General features: G+C 39.9%; 2 protein-coding genes across 2 annotated transcripts in view; one reads left to right on the forward strand and one right to left on the reverse strand.

Annotated features, from left to right (window-relative positions):
• Positions 1-6,851, reverse strand: part of Bem46 (abhydrolase domain containing 13-like protein Bem46) — a 151,224-nt gene extending 144,373 nt beyond the window's left edge. The window contains exons 1-2 of the mRNA XM_067149012.2: positions 6,134-6,851; positions 5,818-6,052 (exon numbers count right to left, since the gene is read on the reverse strand). Of these exons, the coding sequence (XP_067005113.1) occupies positions 5,818-6,052; positions 6,134-6,380 (482 nt within the window). The 5' untranslated portion in view covers positions 6,381-6,851. The remainder of the gene's footprint in view (positions 1-5,817; positions 6,053-6,133) is intronic.
• A 265-nt stretch (positions 6,852-7,116) lies between these two features.
• The window catches only part of Tudor-SN (Staphylococcal nuclease domain-containing protein 1), a 242,826-nt gene continuing 225,177 nt past the window's right edge, over positions 7,117-24,765 (forward strand). Inside the window, exons 1-3 of the mRNA XM_067136883.2 lie at positions 7,117-7,256; positions 7,474-7,592; positions 7,687-7,829. Coding sequence (XP_066992984.1) covers positions 7,197-7,256; positions 7,474-7,592; positions 7,687-7,829 — 322 coding nt within the window. The 5' untranslated portion in view covers positions 7,117-7,196. The remainder of the gene's footprint in view (positions 7,257-7,473; positions 7,593-7,686; positions 7,830-24,765) is intronic.

Consider the following 24,765-nt stretch of genomic DNA (forward strand, 5'->3'; position numbering starts at 1 on the left):
GTCGCCCCTTTTAGTCTCCTCTTATGACAGGCAGGGTATACCGTGGGTGTATTCGTCTGCGTCCCCCACCCACAGGGGGTAGTCAAAGAGAAAAAAGAAGAAAAAGTAGGGATCCACCACTTCGAAAAATAAAGTAACGGACGAAGAAAGGCAAGGGCAACGAAGGGCGTGAAAATGACAGACTCCCCAGGCCTCGAATGCTCTAATACCGCCAGGGTCGGAAAATAACTAGAGTTGACCAAGGGAGGTCGGACAGGATAGATGAAAGTGAGGAGCCTGGCACAAGTAAGTGGAAGCAATGCTAGGACTCAGCTAAGGGGCCCATGGTTGCCAACCCACGCTCTCAAGTTGATAGCTCCTGGGGCCCCTTTTAGTAGCCTCTTATGACAGGCAGGGGATACTGTGGGTGTATTCTTCATCTGCATCCCCCACTCACAGGGGGTAATAATGGGAATGAGATGGAGGGAGGGACGAGGTGTGGTTACAGCTAAGATGGAGCTGATGGGTGCGGAATTATAGGAGGTGTTTGAATGGGTACTGAGGAAGTATTAAGAGAGTTGTAGTTTCATTTTTTATCAGTTTTTTAAAAATCATACATCGGAATAATTATATCAAATAAAATGTTTAGATTTCTCAGAGATCCCATTGTGATTAAAATTAAGACTTGAACATCGCTCTAAATGAATGAACATATTTATTTTGGTGATGTTAGGTAGGGCCCCTTCCTCAGCTACTTTAAGAATTTTCAAATCTTGCACAATATTTGTGAATTTGTGGTTAAAGTCAGACATATGTTGGGCCATGCAATAAATCTATTGTATTTAGTTGTGTTAAATGTTCTGAGTAATGTGTTATAAAGCTTTTGCCTGTTTGACCAACAGATGTTGCTTCATAGAGCTATTTTATAAACACCTGATGTAGACCCTATGGGCGGGGGCGGTAGAATAACACCCACGGTATCCCCTGCCTGTCATAAGTTGTGACTTAAAGGGGCCCCCGGGTCTCTAAACTTGGGAGCGTGGGTTGGCGACCGTGGGGCCCTTTGCTGAGTCCTGGCATTGCTTCCACTTGTGCCAGACTCCTCACTTTCATCTATCCAATCCGACCTTCCTTGGTCAAATCTTCTTCTTTTCCGACCCCGACGCTATTAGGTTTTCCGAGGCCTAGGGAGTCTTTCACTTTCAAGCCCTTCGTGGCCCTTGTATTTCTTTGGCCAATACCTTCACTTTTCGAAGTGTTGGATCCCTTTCATGTTTCTTTCTGATTAGTGTTATATAGAGGATGGTTGCCTAGTTGTACATCCTCTTAAAACAATAATCACTACCACCACCACCCCTGTGGGTGGGGCAGTATAATAACACCCACAGTATCCCCTGCTTGTCATAAGAGGTGATTTAAAGGTGCCCCAGGAGCTCTGAACTTTGGAGCATAGGTTGGTGACCACAGGGTCCTTAGCTGAGTCCTGGTATTGGTTCCACTTACTTGTGCCAGGCTCCTCACTTTCATCTATCCTATCCGACCTCTCTTGGTCAACTCTTGTTCTTTTCCGACCCCAACGCCATTAGGTTTGCGAGGGCTAGGGTGTCCTTCATTTTCACGCCCTTTGTGACCCTTTTCTTCCTATGGCCGATATCTTCATTTTTTTCGAAGTGTTGGATCCCTTCCATGTTTCCCCTCTGATTAGTGTTATATAGAGGATGGTTGCCTAGTTGTACTTCCTCTTAAAACAATCACCACCACCACCCTGATTTAGAAAATCTATTTTGTTGATTGATAGAATGTGGATTGTAAAAAGTGGAAGTGATAGTATTATTGGTTCTATAAGCAATTTTGTGGTCATACTTTATATAAGTATTACAGATATTGTATAAATTTTCATGATTAAATATGAAGGTGGGAAGTGCGACATTTGGTACTACTGTTCTGGATAAAGTGGCTGAAGGGTAGTATTTTTATTTTTTCTTCTATGAACTGCCCATTATGCTAATTATTTCTGGAAAATTTACAAATAACGTTTAATTCATCTTTAAGACACTTCTTAGATAACGGAATACTAAAAGCACGATGGGCCATGCTGTAATAGGCCACATTTTTAAGAGACTGATGTTCTAATGTTTTTATAACTGGCATCATTTAACGAACAAGTATTGAATAGCTAGATACGTTTTCAATTTGTATTGGAATTGAGATTTTCAAATTTCAAAATTTCAGAAAGGATCCAAACACATAAAACTGTTCCATCTTTGGGAACTACCCCCCCCCCGCTCATGACTGCAGGTGTCCTTGGGGTGGTGCTAAGCGAGAAACAATAAATGACAAATGGCATTTCCAAGAAAAATATTTTAAGAACTGCCCTCTCTTAGGGCAACAAATATAAATGATCATACAATACCGTATTTAATAAGAACTGGTAAAATATACAAATTTATTTAAACTTGGGTTTCAGCAATTTTAAAATAACTACTACAGTAGTGATGGGACATTCAATTCATTTTACTGAATAGACTCATTTGATTCCATTCGCGTTACTGAATCAATACAGTGATTCGATTCACGGCACATTAGTCACTGCTCCTACTGCATCTGTGTAGTATGTACTGGTAAGACAGCAGCAACAGCATTCAGTGCTCGCAGCTGCCATCTGGTCTTCATACTATGAACTCCTTTCTTAGAAAAAATGCTAGTCACTCTAATACATAGAAGGTTTCCGGTGACGCAGGATGGGAAAGGTCTAGGATTAGGAAGGTAGCAGCCATAGCCTTAAGGTACAGTCCCAGCATTTCCTGGTGTGAAAATGGGGAAACTACGAAAAACCATCTTAACAACTGCCGACGGTGGGATTCGAACCCACCATCCCCGAATACAAGCGCATAGCTTCGCAATACTAACCGCACGTTCAACTCGCTCAGTCATTTTTGAAAATATGTATTTTTCTATCAGCTGAGGTTTTTTTAAAATCGTCATATCTTGTATAGGCTACCCGAGATGTACAGTAGCCCGCTGGTTTTCTGGTTCAACATACTGTTGGTTATAACCGTCTGAGCCACTCAGCCCGGCGGTTAAGTTATTGCGTCTGTCCACATATGATTGAAGTCTTGTGCAACGATGTGACATATGAACTGAAAGAATACTGAGCCGTTCTTTCCAATATAAAACAGGTATTTTTGATGGTCAAGAGCATGACTCATAGTCATAGGGCAGGCTAGAGACGAGTTTAATTTTCAAATGTCAACTAAGTTATAATACTGAGATTCATTAAACTAATAATTAGTATAACCTGATAGCCTACCTAGTAACTAGCTACTTCAGAATTATGTTTTGACTACCTTTTTAACACTGCAAATAAATCCATCTATTATTTAAACCTCCCTGTAACAAAAGGACAGTGAATGCAAGTGAGTATTATTTTCAAATGAGCTGAGCTCGAGAGTCCATTATAGCATACGATTCTTTCAGTGTACCATGGCTCACTGTATGTCTCGCTGCAGCGGAAGCTCGGCTCCCCATCAATGTCTAGAGAGTGCGCCACTCAGCACTATCTGCTGGGAGTAAGCTGATTCGTGTTCCATGAGATCGCCGTTCCTGTGAATCGATTCATTCGGACACTTGAATGAATCGATACACTGCTTCGAATCGTGCATTCAGCAGCCAACACTATATTACAGTACATAATCTTGAAACGTTTGTATAACACTCATTAAATTAGAATTTATTTTAATTTCTCTTTTTAAATCAACATAGTTATCTAGTTTTTTCCTTGAATGTGATGTTAAGAATCCTTAACACTTCCTGACCTTTAGTAACAATAGTTAACATTCTCTAGTAAATGCTGTCAGGAAGGGCATCCAGTCATAAAAGTTTGCATAAAAGATTCATCTCGCTTCATACCCAACCCAGTAGAGAAACAAGACAAGGGTTGGGCATACACTACTTTTACTGAGACATGCTGTGAATACCAGAATAACTTCAATGGACTTCACTTTCACTATAAGAAGTATAGGCCTATGTCTAACAAAATTTAAGAGATACTGAATCAAAGTAGCAAGAAGAGAATAATTAGGCTAATACTGATTGAGTGGAGAGAGATTAAAGCTCCACTTTGGACAATGAGTGTGTGGAATAGAAAGACAGAGGATAACCAAGACAAGAACATAATGCCAGAGAGAGAGAGGGGGGGAGAGGAACCACAGGGCAGTGAGGAGTGTGCACTCCACACTAACCCAGTGTGTGAATTAAATGGCCACAACAAAGCAGCCAATATAGTTCTCAAGTTTCACTTCAATGATCAGATTTCATCCTCTCTCTAACACCCTATGAGGTCAGGAATAACATCATCACCCCTGTCACCAAGTAAACATGGTCGCCATGTGCCCGCTTAGTCATATATAGTGTCCTGTTCAATGTTCTACACGTCAGTTAATTGTACAAAAACACAGCATTTTTACACCTCTACCCATTCCTTGTACTCTAATAAATGTACCTAATAGCATTTTACAGTGCCTACAGGCAAATCGGTGATGGTCGGCTTATTTACCGTGAACCTTACCTATCTTTATGAAGTCCGCACTTCTCTCCACCTTTTTTTTTTTTTTCTTCAGGTATAATTCAGTTAGCTTATTTATTTTTTAGGTAGTTTATAAATTAATTTATTTATTTAATAATATTGGCAGCAGACTGAAGAACCCAACAGTTATAAATGAACTTAATTGAAACTGAAAAGAGATGGCATCAGATCTTAGAAAAAGTTCTGCAACAAGCATACACAATGCTCACGAAAACCAGATCGGGTGCATAGTTTGTTGTGGATGCAATGTATAGCCAGCCTGTTCACAGCACTCCTCAGCTCGTTGTTTGGTCCAATTGAACTTTAATTTATCATGGCTTCTCTTGTGAAGAATGTCAGGTAAATTTCTGCCCGCTTGCTCTGTCTCATACAAAGAGCCTTTTCCTGATGTGTGGAGGGCAACTGCAGTCTGAATCGTAAGTCTGTTGCTAAGTTAGTTTCTGCGGCTAGCTCATACGTACACCAGTCTTGAGGTCGGATACGGTTGATATTATTATTAGTTACCATAAATCACACAGACTTTGTGGATGATCTAGTGAAAAAAAAGGGCAAGTCCTACGTACATTAGATGCTTCACAGACCCACAGGTGTTCCCAAACTAGCTCCGCCTATAAGTTAGCACTGGAAGGATCTTAACCTAGGATAAAGTCATGGGTATGCTTAAAGACAGTTTAGTGCATTCTGTATTATCAGGATTCTTCTAAAGGCTGCCAAAGACCTCTCTCCTACATGTTTTCTGAAAGAGATAGCCGAGGACTGAAACGTTATACCTCAATATTTAAATTTCACAATTTCTAGGTCCATCCTATTGAAACGTATCTTGGATATTGGTTGTACTCAGTAATCAGCACCACTATCTCTCCCTCCTTTTCAGTATACCATTTGTAAGGTTTTCTTTTTATTGTCAACTGTTACTGTTGGCATTTTCTACAAGTTGCACCACTGTATCTTGTAAATCTTCTCTGCTGGTTGATCCTATACCTATGCCGTTTACATACAGGTTATATTACAACAGAAACGTTGTACATGATCTTTGTGACATTTGCCAAGTAGAGGGCTAAGAATATTTAAGTTGTGTTTTTTATAAGGCCCTAGCTATACTGAGATAACATTAGGTGCTGTGGTTGTAATATGATCAAAGCATTTGGTTTTAATTAATTTTACGTTTAGGCTACTTACCAACAGGAAGCTGCACTACACTTTGAATAATATAGGATATGTTCACAATTTAAATCAATCAACAGTAAATATACCTGTGTCCCATGTTCCCAGCATTCCCGTGCAAAAATATTATCGTAGGAGCATTTGCTGCTACATTTGCCGGCTGCTGTCTGATGTAGAAGAGGTGTAACATAGTTCCGTCTCCACTGTGCACGAATATATTTTCATACGGTAATCCGAACATTGATGGAACTGGTACAAAAACACGCGAATGTGCCGGCAGTTCTGGATGGAAGAGAAGATTATCTTCGGTATGATACAAAATTCCTGAAACAAAATTATTGTTCATAATCCACAAACATTTCAAAAACAATGTACAGAAACAAACGGGAACCAAAAATGACTTGCCTGTCGTCGCAAAACACAGAAGCATAAAAGCTAATAGGCCTCCGTATGCCCAGTATAACAAGAGACATGTTAAGACTGCAGCACCTGCAATTGCCCAACAACGCATTGCAACTCCCGTTAAAATCCTCAGAAATCTCGAACTACGTCCCCCCACATTCATCCCCATGGAAGTTTCGGCGAATAACAACGGAGTTTTCAGCGAAACTTCTCCACTTGTTTCTGTTCGAGTAACAACTGGATTCACCATATTTATAATTCATTTCTCTCCCATTTAACTGAATACTGCAGTATTAGCAGGAAACACTGTCGTCATAAACTTCCATGCATCATTCTGAATGACGAGAAATCAACTAAAAACCAGCGCACAGCTGATCAAAACACAAACCGACCGCAGCCTCCTCGATCTAGCGCGTACAATTTGTGAAGACCAAAGGCGATAATTATGACTATGCAATCTTGCATAAGGAATAATTAGTTATATATCATTTCTACATCTTCATAATAACGTGGTTTTACGTTAATTTTGACATAATATTTTTATAGAGTGCATAAATAGCACCACGTTGTGGAATACTATGTTCAAAGGATAAATAACTGGCAATATCGTATTGTCCGTTTCTTTCATATGACGGATTTACAAGCCTTTAGGGAGCGAAGTTGCAGACTTATTTATTTTAAAATATTTTTCGTGAGTCAGATGAAAAATTCCATACCGGAACTGACGGAAAAATTAACGTGTACACAGGGCAATGAACTTCTACGCCAACGAATCTACGGATCTCAGATTATCTCATCTCAGGTTAATTTTGTTTCATCGTGATGACACTAGATGGTATTTAAATCACCAACTACTGTACCATATCAGCAACGCTGGCTTTAATAAAATCCTCAATAGACTTACGAAGACATTTCCTTTCCTTTTAAAATTATATTTCTTAATTTTAAAAGCTTGTCGTGAGGTGAGTTATTAATTACTAGGTGGGCATTGCCAATTGACCTGCCAGATTGACGGGAAGAGGCCTGTGACGTCACATGATTGTGACCTTTTTCAGCAATCCTCTGCATGGGCCCTACCAGCATGTGCACCACACCACCAAAGCAAAACCATGGAATTGTTAAACAAGTAAGTGTCGATAGTATTAGATGATCAGCAACGTATTCACGAGAATGTTCAAAATTTCACTCATTGGAATTTTATGACTGGTGTCTTGTCAAAAAATTGATCGAATCTTGCCGTGTTGGCATTACTCTAACCAGTGAAGAAAGCATGGGGTAGTGTAACACATATGGGCCGTTTCACTATTTCATTTCCACGAAGTTCAATCGCTTCTTCGTTTTAGGTCCTTTCGGGTGATTCTGTTATCATCCGCGGGCAACCTAGAGGGGGGCCACCGCCTGAGAGACAAATAAATCTTTCCAATATTACTGCCCCAAAATTGGCTCGACGTGCCATTGCTGGGTAAGTTCTTTTAATAATTCTGTGTTGACTTCCTTGCCGTTTTGTTATTGTATAGTATGTTATTGTGCACACTTTTGTTCTGTTTTGGCTTTAGGGGAGAAGAGACCAAAGATGAACCATATGCTTGGGAAGCAAGAGAATTTTTGCGTCAGAAACTCGTCGGTGAAGAAGTTATTTTCACAGTCGAGAAGCCTCCGAACTCAACCCGCGAATATGGATGCATATATCTTGGGAAAGGTAAACGTCTTTCGTATTTGTAGTTTCATCACTCTTCATCTTCAAAGGTAAACATAACTGACAGTTTTAATATATGGCTGTACCATACCACAGTGCATGCTGTATGTTACTTTCGTTTTATATTTAATCTTTATTGCAGGCAATGACCATGCATACAAAACAATACAGATTAATGAACCTCACTGATATAATTGTCACAGTTTCTCGCCATATGCAGTTCATAGCATGTCTTTCAACATGCCTGCTCACATCGTTTGTACGTGCAGTCAGGTCCCGGATCGTGGAATCCTTCCACTTTACACACTTCATGGTGAAATCCATGTACAGCGAACCTGGTGACTGTGTACTGTAAGTCATATTCTGCTCTTGTCCAGTCTCAATTTATCATCGCATCTGTCTTGTAGGAAGTGTCACATATTGTAGCTTTCTTTGTATGAAGCTCCTGTAGCTGGCAGGACAAACTGGAATCTTATGTCTTCCACTACAAATGTCTCCTTCGCAGGAACATAGACCAGTTGGGACAGCATATATTTTAACACAGGTACATCGCGCATTCTTATCTACGAAATGTCACTGTAAAATTTGTCACAAGTGGAACATAATAATTGCTTTTACTTAAATGAAGTGAAAAATCTGCGACAAATTAAGAAATGCCGTTGTTATTAGAGAAATATGAATACATACTTAAGGCCTTTGTCGTATTTCGCTGCTGGTGTCGTCTTTTGTTAATTTCTTGAGGTCCAGGGCTAGCACCAAGAAATGGGAGTGCTATGTCTGTGGACTCTCATTATCTTTGTCCATATGACTAGAGCGGCCAGTTGAAACAGCAAAATGGAGGTCAATAGCATTCACGATAAGTAAAATAGCATGATCCCTGGGCCAATAAATATTTATTTTGTTCGAACGGAAATAGCATGATCCCTGGACCAATAAATCACTAGTCCACAGAATTCTTCTTATGTACATTGGCCATAGCTTTTTGTCGCCTGTTAAATATTTCATATCACGATGCAATTCAGGAAATGTCATTGACACCTCAAGCAATAAAACGAAAGCGAAGAACTTCAGTGAACAGAGACATCACACACAAAATTATTGAAAGTGTAAGACAAACAAAAGACAAACGTGTGTTACTGTGAGCGTAGCACCAAAAGTACTTGTAAAGTAGTAAAGTAGGTATACATAATATTCACCAAAAATAAAATATTTAATTTACTGCAGATTTTAGACTTCAAATGTGTGAAAGCAGTTATTATGTTCCATTTGTGACAAAGGAACAAGGCCAGAATTCGCTGGCACAGCTATGACGACATACTTATGGGACCTCCTGGGTAGCAGCGGTTTCGGGTGGGGAGAAATTAAAACTTACTGAAGAAATTTCACCTCTACTTTCTATCTCTTCACCTTCTTTCAACTCACGCCTTTTATTCACCGGCGTCCACTTAACCTAATTTATACGTACTTATTCCACTTACATATTCGCATACTATACTAATTTTACTTACCTGTTATAAATTCCTGGCGATAGGTCGTCTTGAACCAGCGATCTTCGACTCCGTAGTCCATCAGCTTATCCACTCAGCTAACATGTTACTTGATAATTTGAGGATGACTCTGTCGTCTCTCTCTCAACTGTTGCCAACTTAACTTCTACGAGGAACAAAAATACATCAAACTCAAATCACGAGTTTCATTACCGGCAGTGTGATTATTGTTTGAAGAGGGAGTACAACTAAATAACAGACGAATACAAACCAGTCATGTGTCGTGTCTCCAGCTATGTTATAGTCGTGATTACAGTCTTAAGAGGAAGTAGGCTTACAACTAGACGAAAGCAATCGAGTTGTATGTCATAGTCGTGATTATTGTTTTAAGAGAAAGTATTACTAGACAGAAACAATCGAGTCGTGTGTCCAGCTCTGTAATAGTTGTGATTATTGTTTTAAGACGAAGTACAACTAGCCAAAACAATCAAAACTCCTGTTCGGTGCTGTATCCATACTAGTAATTATTACTTTAAGAGGGAGTACATCTACATAAACATAAGAAGTTCATCTTCTGTCCACTCCTCTGTCAACTTATGGTGAGTACCCAGATATTCATATCCTGTCTCAGTGATTGCAGTATACTCGTATGTAGAGTGTTGCCTTTCCATTCGTGATGTGATCACCAAAAGAGTACTTCCAACAACGGTTGCTGAATTAGTAATGCTCTCGCACCGAACCTAACCTAACGTCACTACCAGTGGTTTTCGGTGGATCACAACCTAACCTTGTCACTATCAGTGGTTTTTGGTGAATCACCCCGTTCAGTTAGCGATGCTGTCGCACCTAACCAAACCTAACCTAACCTGTCACTATCAGTGGTTGTCAGTGGATCACAACCTAACCTGTCACTATCAGTGGTTTTTGGTGGATCACCCCGTTCAGTTAGCAATGCTGTCGCACCTAACCAAACCTAACCTAACCTGTTACTATCAGTGGTTTTCGGTGGATCACAACCTAACCTGTCACTATCAGTGGTTTTCAGTGGATCACCCCGTTCAGTTAGCAATGCTGTCGCACCTAACCAAGCGTGTCACTACCAGTGGTTTTCGGTGGATCACAGCCTAACCTGTCACTGTCAGTGGTTTTTGGTGAGAAACAATTGCTTTTGTAAGGGATGCTAGAGGCCTGTTGGCCGCTTCACGGTTCTAACCTTTGCTTGTCCCCAGACCGATGGTTTTGCTACTAGCCGGACCAGACCAATGCTTTTCGTAGTTGCCGGACGTACTTAATACTCGTAAAGGTTTCGCGATATCAAGTGAGCCCCATCATATCGTACTGTTAATACCTATTTCACGAACCAACTAGTCAAGTTGTAACCCAATCTAGTGCCTGTAAATTGTGTTACGCAGTCTCAAACACCTAAATATAACAGACCCTTAATTCATACATTTAGCGGCCGCTACACGTCCCTTCGAATTAACCGCCATGTTTGCAAACATCAACTCGCCAAACACGTCATATAGACGCACAAGCAGCGGCCGCGGAGCCCGTGCTCGCCCGTGCCGGCGGATCCTGGACTTATACCGTGACAAATTTTACAGTGACATTTCGTAAATAGGAATGCGCGACATAACCTTTGACACATTCAAAATTGTTTTAGGAACCTTGCCTTCAGATCTTACAGTTCTTGTAGTTGCCTTTTTGAGAGGGCTCTTTTCTCTCTTTTAGTCCAACTCTTTGTAAGGGTGTAGTGGCATCATGTGACAATCGTTTTGGTAATCTTCCTCCAGGAGTCTCTGCTTTGGGCATGGTGACTTGCTTGCTGTAAGTTCATCCTGGTCAAGTTGTTGATCTGGTCCATCCATAGTAATGGTGCATATCCTCTAGGTCTTCGGCCTTCAAATTTTCCCTCTATGTTAAGTATTTCCATTGCCTCCTGTCTTCTGGCAATATGACCAAAATATCCGAGTTGTGTTTGGTTGATACGGGTCGACAGTCTTGTTCTGGTGTCGAGCTGTTGCAGGATTGATTCATTAGTACGGTGTGCTGTCCATAGTATTCGCAGTAATCTCCTATAGCACCACATTTCTAGAGCATCATTCCTGTGGCGATCGACAGTCTTCGTCACAAGTTTCTGCTCTATAGGTCACGATAGGGAAAATCAGAGTTAGAATGAGGGTGAGCTTTGTCTTACAAGTGGTGGAGGTGTCCTTCCAGATGCAAGTAAGTTTTGTTGTTGAATTTCTCGCAATCGCAATGCGCTTGCAGATCTCAGCTTCAGTCTCCAGTATTTGTGACAATAGATCCTAGATACTTGAAGCGACTGACAAGCTCATAATCTGCAATTCTTGTTATGGCAGGTCTCTTGTTATTAGAACGGTCTACAATCATCACTTACCATTTTTATTGTTGATTTCAAGACCACATTCTTTGCTTTGCTCATCTAACCTCCGCATGATGGCTTCTAGTTCATGATCATCTGTTGCAATTATCATAGTGTCATCCGCATATCTGAGATTGTTAATTTTCCTGCCACCAACTGTGATGCCGTCACTCCAGCCCTTGAGAATCTCCCTCATAATGTACTCGCTGTATACATTGAATAGGAAGGGGGGGGGGGGGGGGAAGAATGCAACCTTGTCGCACTCCAGCACTAGTAGAAAAGATGTCTGAGAAGTTGCTATTAACTCTCACTGTCGCTGTGTTCGAAGAGTACAATTGTTGAATCAGGTACACTAAATGTCTCGGTGTCCCCATCTCAATGAGTATAGCCCAGAGCTTTAACCATTTTACCTTATCAAAGGCTTTCTTGTAGCCCATGAAGCACAGGAACATCTTGATATTGTACTCCCTTGTCTTCTCTATGAGCTGCCGGATGTATAGGATCTGCTCACGAGTTGTTCCTTTGCCTGGAACAAACCCGGTTTGTTCATCTGAGATTTGTGGCAGTAAGAAGGTCTTCAGCCTCCCATTCAGCACCGTGAGCATGATTTTACTGGCATGGGAGATGAGGGCTATCGTTCGATAGTTTGCACAGTAAAGTGGAGAACCATTCTTGAACAATGGTACGAAGTCGGAGTGGCACCACTGATCCGGCCCATTTCCAGATGTCCATATCTTCTGACATAACTTGTGGAGAATGTCTACACCTAGGTCGCCCATATTTTTTAGGATTTCAGCAGTGATTCCATCTTGGCCTGTTGCTTTCCGGTTCCGGAGCTTTTTTATTGCATGTTCCACTTCTTTTCTGAGGATCATTGGTTCAAAGTCTGTTGGGTTCTGGTGACCGGGCATTGGTTGTGGGTCATCAGTGAATAACGGCCAACAGCCTCCTCAAGGGCCCCATACATGCGCCGACTTCTGGAATACTTACCTGCACAGACTTGCCTCCGAGAGATAATTCGGAAGTATGCAGTTGCCCACACACGCTCAGACTAAATGATTATTTACCGAGGAAGTTGAATACGATGCGTTCAGCTGTTTCCTGTTTAAGATTATGCACTTCGGATGGTTGAAAAATATATATGGATTTTTGTAATTGTATTAATAATATGTATTAATTTGTACATGTCAACTACTAACCAGTTACCTGATTTGTTACCTTGAGGTGATATTTTGACTGATGATGCCCTCAATGAAGGGCGAAACATGTCTCAAGTGGAATCAATAATAAATTCCTAATTTATAAAATTTATATGTATTGAATAGGTGGAAAAAACAAACCTTTTAGCATCCTACATGAAATTAATTAGTCGGTATAGAAGGTGAGTTGTTTGGACATAATGTAGCGCTCTGCACGAAGATGCGCAAAAAAAAAATGATTTCAGTTTTCATATTTGTAGGTTACCACGTTTACATTTATTGCCGCAACTCTGAGATAGCGCTTTCGTCGCAAAGTCTCCAGCTGAATTCAAGCGGTGCCAGAATGTCAGAGACTTGCCTGCAGACTTATCGGCCATATGCACAGAGACATGTCTGAGAAGACTGGTTTGCGCAGACTTACCTCTGACTAAGTCTGCGCATGTATGGGGCCCTTCAAAGGGCGCACGAGCAGGTAGAGGTCCACAGCACCCTCTTGTCCTTGGAGTGGGAAACTGCCCCTAAAGGCGGATGAGCCACTGGATGGCCAGCGGCATATGCTCAAGAAGGCAAGGGGAAACCACCTGATTATCATCCCATGAGCGCATCGTGCAGAGTCAAGTTTCGAGAGGTACTCCTATATTAATTTCATATATGTGGCTCTTGGCAGCATTTTCACTTCTAACAGTCTCATGGCTATCTCTAATGACAGGTGCAGATGTCTAATGTCGCTGATGGATCTTGCGGCCACTACAATTCTCAGATGGATCGATAAAGTACAGTACCTAGATCCCTAGGTACTTGTAGTGGTTAATTTTTAGTCTTTGATGAAAAGAGGTGGGAGTGGGAAGGAAGTGACCGTGGCCTGTGCTGTTTGCCATTTACGGGTGGCTGCCTGGCTGCAATTACTGTATTTGCTGACGGGCATTAGATCCCAACAGGCGCAGCAGCATAAATGTCACCCTTTAAAGAAAACCAACGAAGAAGTCAAATGAATAAAAATATGAACGCAATTTCTTTTGCATTTTGTTTCTAAGTGATCAACACATATATATTTGCATTCACTCTTAATTCTGAATCTAAATATTGCCCAAGTTTCGTAAACTATTTCAGTGTCATTGCCTGCCTTACTAATGGAGACCTGCAGAAGTCTTCTAGGAAGAAATCGTCAATTTCAGGTACAACAATCAAACCCATGTAAGTTAGAACACCTACATAGGCCCTTATATCATCAGCGTAATGTTTTGCTGGGTAATGTCAATAGTGCCAGTTTTTCTTCGTAAAATATTGGCATGAATATTCCCTGTTTAGAAGCATTTATTTAAAAGCTTTGTCCATGTTACAAGAAACTGTAGTGATATAAAGAGTTCGTTGTAGATGCCATCTAGACCCACTGCCCTGTGGCTGTCCCCATTGAGCCTTCTTCACCTCCACTCTCATTAAAATCTCACAAGTTTAAAAATTTTCCTTTATTCTTGCTGCTAGCCTTGTGTTTAGATTTACACAATATCCTCTGTTTGCTCCTCGCAGATTTCCATTGTTACATCTGCTGGGAACCATGGTTGCCTGGTACAAAGTGCTTTGTTGGGATCCTCTTCAGTTTCTTCTATTAACTTCCAACTTTGTATTTCTGTATACTCCACTCTTTTATGCTTTGGGAGAATTTTGTATTTTCTGACATTGTTATTCCACGAGATGAGTATGGTCCATAGTCTGCTGTGTTTCATGTAATTTCATCAGCGTTGCATGTCTTGTGAGATAGCACTCACTGTCTAATCATTTCTTCAGTCTGTGAGTTGGGGCGATGACCTTCGATGTTAGGCCCCTTAAAACAACAAGCATCATCAGCATCACTCTGTGAGTGCACTTAACCTCTTTATCTGGGGTTTGAATGCCCAGCAGCTCTCTTAACACACTGTATTACTTTTCCTATACCAAATTTGTTGTATAGTTGACACAAGGACTGAATTATATTAACTTGTCTGTTCTTTGAATATTTTTGTTGAAAGGACCGTTGCAACTACTTGCTCTATGCCTTTCTCCACTTGGCATGCGACTTTTTCATAGTTTCCGCAGGTAGAAATATACTAACGGGCCCTCAAGGATTATTACATAAAATGTTACTTTAAATGCTGCTATTCTCACCTTAAACTGATCGTGGAAGAGAGATGTGTTCAATACGCTTGCCAGGGACCAACCAGCCCCTAGGAGTACATTTACTTTTATAACCAAAAATACTGTTTTAGACGCCTTACTCCATCGCTTTTATAACGATGATTGGTTCACGTATGGAAGAGGATGGCGTCATTGACACCTAGGACGAGGCTGAGATTTTCTTACCAACCATTGCAACTTTATAATGCAGTCATTTAATCTGGTATATCTCGGTCTTGTAGAGAATGACAGATTATGAGGGTAGTATGCCAGACATAGGATGACAGAGTAATTTATGACAGAGTTCAGAAAATGAAAAACAATTCATGAATAAAATGATCTATGTAGGCTATATTCCTTGTAACATGACATATCTAATATCTATTTATTTTACATTGAAAGTTCAATGTATAGACCGGTTATGTGAATGATGTTGATCCAAGAAATATCATTGTAACATTTGTCATACATGGAAGATAATTGATTTTACTCAAAGTCTCAAATCAGAGGTTGATTAAGAAATAATCCAAAATATTTTATTTTAGAGAATACATACTTTACTGCCTTACAACTACTATTTCTGCTACGTTGCAGCATTTCTGCAAGTGTTTTGTTTGTCTAACACTGTCGTGTGTGATGTCTTTGCTCACTGAAGATCTTTGGTGTTGTTTTATTGATTTTTTTTCATTCAATGTAATTTGAAGGGCTGTCACTTCATGTGCCCTAACTGATTCATGAAAGGATTTATTGGTCCAGAGATCATGCTGTTTTTCTTTCAACGAAATACCCGCGCTGGACATATGAAAATAAAATAACAATTCACAGACATAGCACTCCCATTCATCAATGCCAGCCCTGGATCTCAAGATAGGAACAAATAACGGCGCGAGCAGCGGAATGCAACATAATGGAGTCTCTTTTACAGCCCCTAAGTACGTATACATATTTCTTGCTAGTGTGACCGTTCGTGGATGTGGGTGGTTCGAAATGATGATTTCCTTCAGTTAAACCTCGACTAGTGTCAATGGTTCGCAGGAAACTCCACTCGCGGGTATGGTCATTTGGCGAGTACTGGTCAACTCTCTTCCAACATAAGTTCAGAGTAATTTCCACGTCCTATCTAACTATGTAAAGGCTCTTAAATTATAATTTAAAAATGAAAGATCGCAATAAACTTTTGGAAGGATATTCCGTTTAATCAAGTAATCATGAAATATATAATAATCATAATCATCTGATTAGACAGCAGGACAGAGTTTCACAAGTAACACATATCTCATCAATCTTTGTTGGTTCCGCAAACATATTAAAGAGAAACCTTATCTGATGTAAAAATTAAACTCTAAATAACTCATCACAATCTCTGAAATATTTCCACAAATAATGAGATTATTAACAGTTCTGAAAATCTGCTAATCGTAAAGTCATTCACTTTGTTCATTCATCTGAGTCAATATTTGCCCATGGTTTGCCTTCCCAGTTCTATCTGTTTGATCATTTAAATGTCTAGCTATCTAATATACAACTTGAATATCCTGACGGTTAGTCTCCCTAACGATGCAAGAGAAAAGTATAATTATCTGTCAATCATTTAAAAGACATAATAAGTTCAATAAATGAACAATCCTGGTGCTGTCTCACTCATCGGGAACATTCAGCTTCGCCGTGTCTGAAAATCAACATCTAACTACTGGCATGTTCAATGAAACGATATCGGAAGGTCTGTACTGCATCTCCTCTCCTCCAGTGTTTCTTGAAAATACTACTACTGCCAAATAACTACAGCAAGCAATTACCTTGAATGCCAATGTGCTTAATCAGGTGACATTAACCCCTTAAAACAACTTATTTTATTATTTAGATATGTTATTTACCGAAGATCCTAACAATTCATCCGATAATACATTCGTTTTACCTCTATGCTGTGCCGTAAATTCGCATTTTAATGACTTCTACATGCTTAACATTTAATCTCTCCGGGATACCTTTGAAAATACTAGCATATTATCCCGCTTGCCTATTCAAATCTTTTAAATCACATGAACACTTCACATAACATTACTACCCTAGGTTCATTGACCTTCTCGAAGATTTACCACGTCACCGTAGCATCAATTTCAACAAACCTCATTCTTATAATAATCACACTATTTTATCATAACATTTTCGACGACCCTAATATTTACCATATCTCATCAAAAATGTGCACCATGTCTACATCATTATTCAAATATACAAGCGCAGGTATCGAAGAAGCTCAACTATATGCATATAAAACATCATATCACTTACAGCATGTACGCACTTCATTAAATTATTCTGCAGCATGGATTATTCTAAGAGGATCTCAACATTGACGCACCATCACTCACAGAACTTATCTGCACAGCACTCGATATTATCTCATAGCAAAATGGATTCTCACGAATATTCAGACAGAATTAGGACATTAGATGAAATATAATCGTGCCTGTATCTTTCTACTACTGACACTGACGATATACCGAATTCCACTCCTACTAATGTTCGGATCAACACTTCACGCAGATACATAATGACAGACACGTTAGGTTACTCAAGCCGTATTCTTGAAAAAAATAACCCATTATGATGATAAATCTAACACTACTATAAGCTTCTACAAATAGAATAAGGGAAGACAATGTTTGGGTACTTAACATCCGAAGATACTGTTCATCCCATATTATAGGTCGTGGTAGCTATGGACATCTATTTTTATGTCATTGTGGCAACTCCGGCAGAACTCGGATCCATCAGGATCGTAGTCTCGGCTTAGGCACACATCTCCGTCTTGGCTATATCCTTCATCATAATAATAACCAGTCTCGCTGTTCTTCCACCCTGAAACTTGTACAAACTGAATTAGATAGTGCTAAACAGAGTTTTGAAATTCACAATTTCGTTTACTAAACTCGCCTTCGTATATCGGCGCTGTATAGTTGGTTATTAAACTCTTTTAAACCTTAGGATATCTTAAAACTCTTATAATCTCCTCAATTCCTTCAGTATGTATCAGAGCTATTCTTGAAATCAACCTTCTACGCTGTTTTTTCTTCATACATTGTCATAAAACAAATCCCATTTTAATAACATCACAATAATGCTTGGTTCGCATTTTATGATTCACGCTAAAATTGCTATGTCATAATCTCCGTTACATATGTTTTTGACATTTGAGGAACTTTGCCTAACACAGTCACTCTCTTCATTCATGGAACTGCACAAAGGAACACATTCTGCTATTCATTTATTTTCTCAAATGCACACGATCCGTCACTCCACATACGCCTTCTTGATTGTAGAACTTGCATTGCTCCAAAATGGCCTCCGCTGCGCGACGTTTCTGGACCAGAATGTTACATATGAGATTTCTCCTTCACAGCTGTTGATATAAGATCTTTCATCTACTGGTCTCTATTTGTATCCCAACTCATGTTCTTAATTCAATCCTCCGAGTACCACGGGGTTCTGAGCTTATGAATTTCCTAAAATTCCATTTGATAAGCGAGTTGTCTCGGTTTTCGTACTTAGTTGGACGTATAAACTGGACTATTCCGGCTGATTGTGTACTTATGCACCGCTTCTGTTGATCTATTTATCTATAACTTTCAATGGCTCCTTCGCTCTTGACCTCGAGACCATTGAAAGGTTATATTTCCCCCTTGCTTGGAAAGAAATTTTGAGCATCGAGAGAAATTTCTCCTTACGTATATCCTAAATAACATGATTTCTCCTTTCTCTTTCCTTTGTAAAGTGATCTTAATATCTGGTTTTACTTCCGAGCAACTCGCGATTTCATTTCCTCTGATCGATGCCTTGTCACAACCTTTCCATAACACGCTCCAACGTCCTTAATTTTGCTGGCATTCCTTGAAATACATCCCACAGCTGTTACCTTCTATTCTTCTGTAGAATCATCTTCACTCAGCTCATCTTTTGTTTTACAACATTCCAGGATGATATTAACTTCTTCATGAGTGATCGGAGTGTGGTATTGCCTCAAATTTACGGAGTTGTATACAGATACATTCTTGGAGTCCAGACTTTGAATCTTGTAAGCATTATTACCCAGAACTTCTACGACCTTAAATGGCCCAATATATAAATGAGCGAATTTTGAAAAGAACTTTGTCATAGGATTCGAGATGGCTGGTTTCTTTATTAAAACATAAGTTCCAACTTCCAGTGGTTTACGAAATCTCCAATGTCTCAATTTCTTAGTTCGTTTTTCTGCTTGCTTTACCATGCGCAACCGAGCTTGTGGTATATTTTCTTCAATGTCAGGTAATTCCTCTACGGGTCTCTGAATGATATCGTTCCATGGACGTCTGGGGTAATGATTCATGTGAATTACACTGGAAATATTGTCTCTTGATTTGTGCCAAGTGCTATTTATACATTCTGCAATTGTTGGCAGAAATGTTACCCATGCCCAATGGTGTTCTGGACAGAAAATTCTACAATATTTTGATATCTCCCGCACGATTCTTTCAGCAGCGCTCGACTCTGGGTGTCGTATCAAACTGAATCTATGTTGTATGTCCATTCTCTTCAACGCTTCAGAAAATTCCTTCGACGTGAACTGAGTTCCATGATCAGTAATAATGCAGTTCGGTTTTCCCATTTCTGGTATCACATATCTCTAAGCTCCTAATAATTGATTTAGAGTTTGCCTTTCTAATTGGCTGCAAGGATACAAACTTCAACATGATATCTAAAACCACAAGAATGAAATGGTTCCCACGTTTACTAACTGGTAACATTCTGTATAAATCCATTGTGAATATGTCTCTAGGTTTCTCCGGTATTACAGGGATTGGTTGTTGATAAAGAAGTATAGAACTGTGCTTCACACGTTGGCAAGTATTACACGTTTTAATAATTCTCATGATAGATCTTCTAAGTCCAACCCATGTGAATGTTTCTCCAATGGTTGCAATCAGTTTATCTACTCCTCCATGACCAATCATGCAATGCACATACCATATAAGTTTGAATCTTAGTTTATGTGGGACTACCACCCTTAATTTCTTCTCTTCATCCACTCTTCCTTGACAATTCTCAATTATCGCTCTTAAAGATTGATCATCCAATTGTAATTCCGACAAATGTTTCAAATCTTCAAGACATTCCTCGACTGTCATCTCTATCATGTTGACTTCTCATGTGTCTTCCGGCAGGTTTCTACTTAGACTGTCGGCCAAGATATTCGATTTTCCAGTGCAGTATTCAATCTGGAGATCAAATTGTTGTGCATACAAAGCCCATCTGGATACTCTTTCACTCAAAGACGACGACTTCAACACAAACGTTAACGCCTTATGGTCAGTTCTTATTACAATTGGGTACCCATAGATCATTTTCCTCCATGTTTGCAATGCATAAATGATCACTAGCATCTCTAGTTCTGTAGTGGTGTACTTCATTTCATGGGAACGCAGCTTCCAACTCACAAATGCCAAATAGGTCTTCTCACCATTTGCAGTTTCATCTTCCTGATATAAAGCAGCTCCAACTCCAATGAGTGATGCGTCCGATTGTATAATGAATTTTAAGTTGAAGTTTGGATACCCCAGTTTGATGTTATTGACCGTCAACTCCTTCGTCTTAACGAAAGTGTCGTAATGGCGCTCGTTCCAGTGCCATCTATCATTGGTTTTTAGTAAGTCCTGCAATGTTACCACAGTGTCTTTATAACACGGACAGTGATTCGCGAAAAACTGCATCGTACCTAAGAATTGCCAGATATGCTTAATCCTCCTTGGTACAGGAAATTCGCATATAGCCCGAATTTTTAAGGGATTAGGTTTAATGCTAGTTCCATCAATTGCGTGTCCGACAAATAAGATTTCTGGTTGGCAAAACTTGGACTTGGTTCTGTTAACTTTAAATCCTGCCTCATCTAAATTGGCCAGCAAACGTTTCAGTTTCACCACATGATCTTCGAATGTTGCGGTCGCTAGGACTATATCGTCAACATAAATAGTGATAAATTCTTTGATTCTGGATCCAACACTTTTCTAACGTTTGTGCAGCAAGTCTGTTTGTTTCAGTTACCATAGTCTGCATAATTTGCTGTTACAAACCTGTTATAAATATCAGAAGGGCTATCAGAATTAGTCACTATGTTCACTTCTGTGTCATCACAAAAAATGGGTATGCCAATGTCATGTCCCCCTACTGGACCCCACCTTGGCACATCGTCATCACTTACATCGCCATTACCAACAGTTTCACTTGGAGAGTTATTACTTGGTGTTTCGTCCCCATAAATAGCTGACCCACATGCTTCAGAGTCGCTGTCTGTGTCAGAAGACGAGTCACTATCTTGGAGGTTGTACGTAGGGTCATCATCAGATACAGGAGAGAAATCACTGTCACTGTCATCACTCTGTTCCAAATAACGAACAATTCGTCTGGGATCCAGTGCTGTCCTAACCCTCTTTCTTTTCCATGCCACCGGTGTGTCAGAATGTGAAGGCTCCATGCGTAAAATAGGACGTGAAATTGCTTGTAAATATTATCTACGGAAGATAATAAATATGTCAATAACTACTCCAATAACCTCTATTCGCTTACCTAAGAGCAATGTAGAAAGCAGATATCAGAAGGGTGGTACTCCCTAACCCGCGAGGACTGGCGCATGGGTGTTTTTGACCCGAGGCTTAAATATTAGCCTATAATTCTGATTTGGTCATCCCTCGTTTCCTGTCGCCTACAGTACCTTTCTTCCTGACCTTGAAGTAAATCCTGAGAAAGTTGACATGTTATAGCTTTGTCATCACCCGAGTTATTAGTGTGTTACTCTCCGGCGGGTCAGATTTACCGAAGGCGCCAGTCCTCACGTGACTGTTCTTTGTAGAGCAAGCATTCCTCGTTCCCGCCGCCTGCTGCTCGGTCAAGTCAGTGCTTATCTTGATAGCTGTGGCGATGGATTGGAATAAGGAACAAGAACGTTTAAAACTACCAATTGATGAAGTATTTCAAGAAGATGAAGAGGAGGAAGGAATTGGAGGACAGGCAAGTGAAAGTGAAGAAGACTGTGTTGTCAGAAAGTGAGCATAACACTGATAGTGAGGCAAGTGCTGAGTCGTGTGATAGTGAGAGTGAAATTACTGATGAATTGAGTGGTAACGTAATTTTAGGCAAGGATAAAACTACTAAATGGAAAGATACACCATGTCAACCACCAAATGTACGTACAAGGGCGGTGAATATTGTGACTCACTTGCCTGGAGTGAAAGGTAAGGCAAAACATGTGAATTCTCCATCTGATATATTTTAGTTTCTTCACTGAGGACATGATTAGATCTATAACGAAATATAGAAATTTATATATACAGTAACTAAAATACAGCCTAATTTTGAAAGACAAAGGAATGCCTCCCTCACAAACCCTATTGAAATAAAGGCTTTGCTCGAATTACTGTTTCTTGTCGGAGTATTGCGATCGTCCCACTTGAACTGCAGGGATCTGTGGAATACTGACGGTACAGGAGTGGATAGATTCCCGCAGCAATGTCCATGTACAGATTCCAGTTCCTCATGATATGTCTCCAGTTTGATGACACTGAAACTAGGAGCAAAAGGAAACGTATTGATAACCTTGCACCAATTGGAGATTTATTTGAAGAATTTGTTGTGAACTGTAGGACGAATTATTGTGTTGGTGAATATGTAATGGTAGATGAGAAACTTTAACCTTTCCGTGGAAAGTGCAAATTTAAGCAATTCTTACCATCAAAACCTGCAAAATGCGGAATCAAGATTTTCGCACTTGTTGGTGCAAAAACTTTTTATATGTCAAATCTTGAAATTTATGCCGGAAAGCAACCAGAAGGCCCTTATCAAATCGATAACTCCGCCATGGCTGTAGTGAAAAGATTAATTGTTCCAATTAGTGGCACCGGTCGCAATACAACGTGCGACAATTGGTTTACGAGCGTGCCTTTAGCAAAAGATCTGCTGAACAATCATCGGCTTACTTTAGTCGGAACGATACGTAAGAATAAAAAAGAAATTCCTCCTAGTTTTGTACAACACAAAAACAGACCACAGTATTCAAGTAAATTTGCATTTGATATTCAAGTGACTCTGGTATCACACGTTCCGAGGAAAGGAAAGACCGTGCTGCTCCTATCAACAATGCACCATGACGCAGCCGTTGATGGAGAAACCGGTGATAAACAAAAGCCAGAGATGAACACATTTTACAACTGCACAAAGTCTGGCGTTGATGTTGTTGACAAGCTTTGTGCAACATACAACGTTGGATGTGTGAGTAACCGCTGGCCACTAACTGTATTTTATGCCATGCCGAATGTAGCTGGCATAAATAGTCTCATTATCTACCAATCAAAGAGACCTGATAAGGTAGTTAGACGAGCTTTCCTCAAGCAACTGTCTCAGTAAATGGTCCACGAACACATGAAAAGCCGAGCCGTAATGGAGAACCTTCCTCGTTCGCTGAGGTCGAAGATAGCTGGATATGTAAGCATTGAAACTCCGATGACAGGACCTCCAGCTAAAAAAGGCCGAACAAGATGTTGGTATTGCCCTTCCAGTGCTGACAGGAAGACGAAAACTGAGTGCAGCAATTGTGAAATAATGATCTGTGGTCAACACACCGCTCCCATGTGTCTCCAGTGTGCGTGTATCGCTACCAGCCAGCATGAATAAAAGGACACATTTTGGACAGCCATGAATTCTTGAGAAATACTGGTAACGATTTGTGAGTGACTGGAAACACTTATTGAGACTTGTGCTATATATTAATGTGAATATTTCTTTAAATTGTTCATCCTAAGTGACTGAAATTTAAGATAAATACTTTCCTGCCGTTATTAAGGTCTATTTTACTCTTCATGAAATAATTGTATTTATTTTGCATATTATATTGAATAATTTTTTAAAATCACATTAAACGATTTAGAATAGTTTATTAGAACAGTCTAGGCACAATTCATTTTGTACGTAGTGAACAATGGCTAAAAATAAAATTCAAAATTCCGGGTCATATACACCCATACGCCAGTCTTCGCGTTACATTTTTTCGCGCCAGTCCTCAAGGGTTAAACAACAATCTACCATCTGCAGGCAGCAACACTCCTAGGCTTCATTCACCGTAACCGCGGTAAGCAATTTCCGCGTAAAAATATAGGTCAAACAACAATCAGGGCTCAGGGTGACCCGAAGCGATATAAATGGAAGATGAAAAAACTTCCTTCGGGTCACCGGTGGGCCGATCAAAACTAGCAGTATGCCTCTATCCTTTACTTCAATTGGAACACTACGTTGCCATTAGTTAATGGAAATTTGTAACTAGGACATATTTACTTACTTTGCAATTTTGGGGAGTTCGCACCGACAGATAAGAGTAACATGTTTCGGGGCACATGGTGACCCGAACCGCACGGAACATGTTAAGTTTGTTGGGCCTCCTTTTGAAGTATGTGGACTTTGAGATCAGTTTGTGTTCTCTGCAGAGTTCAAGTCTTTGACAATATTCTTATTTGTATGTTTATGTGGAGCCCATTTCTCAATAATATGTCGGTATTTCTTTTCTCTTCCGAGTTGGGCATTGAAGTCCTCTAACAGGATCTTAACGTTGTTAATAAATATTTATTTGGTTTACAGTTTGGTCAAGGAGATCCCAAAACTTTTCCACTTCTTTCCTAGTCTTTGTTAGAAAATTC

The sequence above is a fragment of the Anabrus simplex genome, chromosome 1 (genome assembly GCF_040414725.1).
Source record: "Anabrus simplex isolate iqAnaSimp1 chromosome 1, ASM4041472v1, whole genome shotgun sequence".
NCBI lineage: Eukaryota > Metazoa > Arthropoda > Insecta > Orthoptera > Tettigoniidae > Anabrus > Anabrus simplex.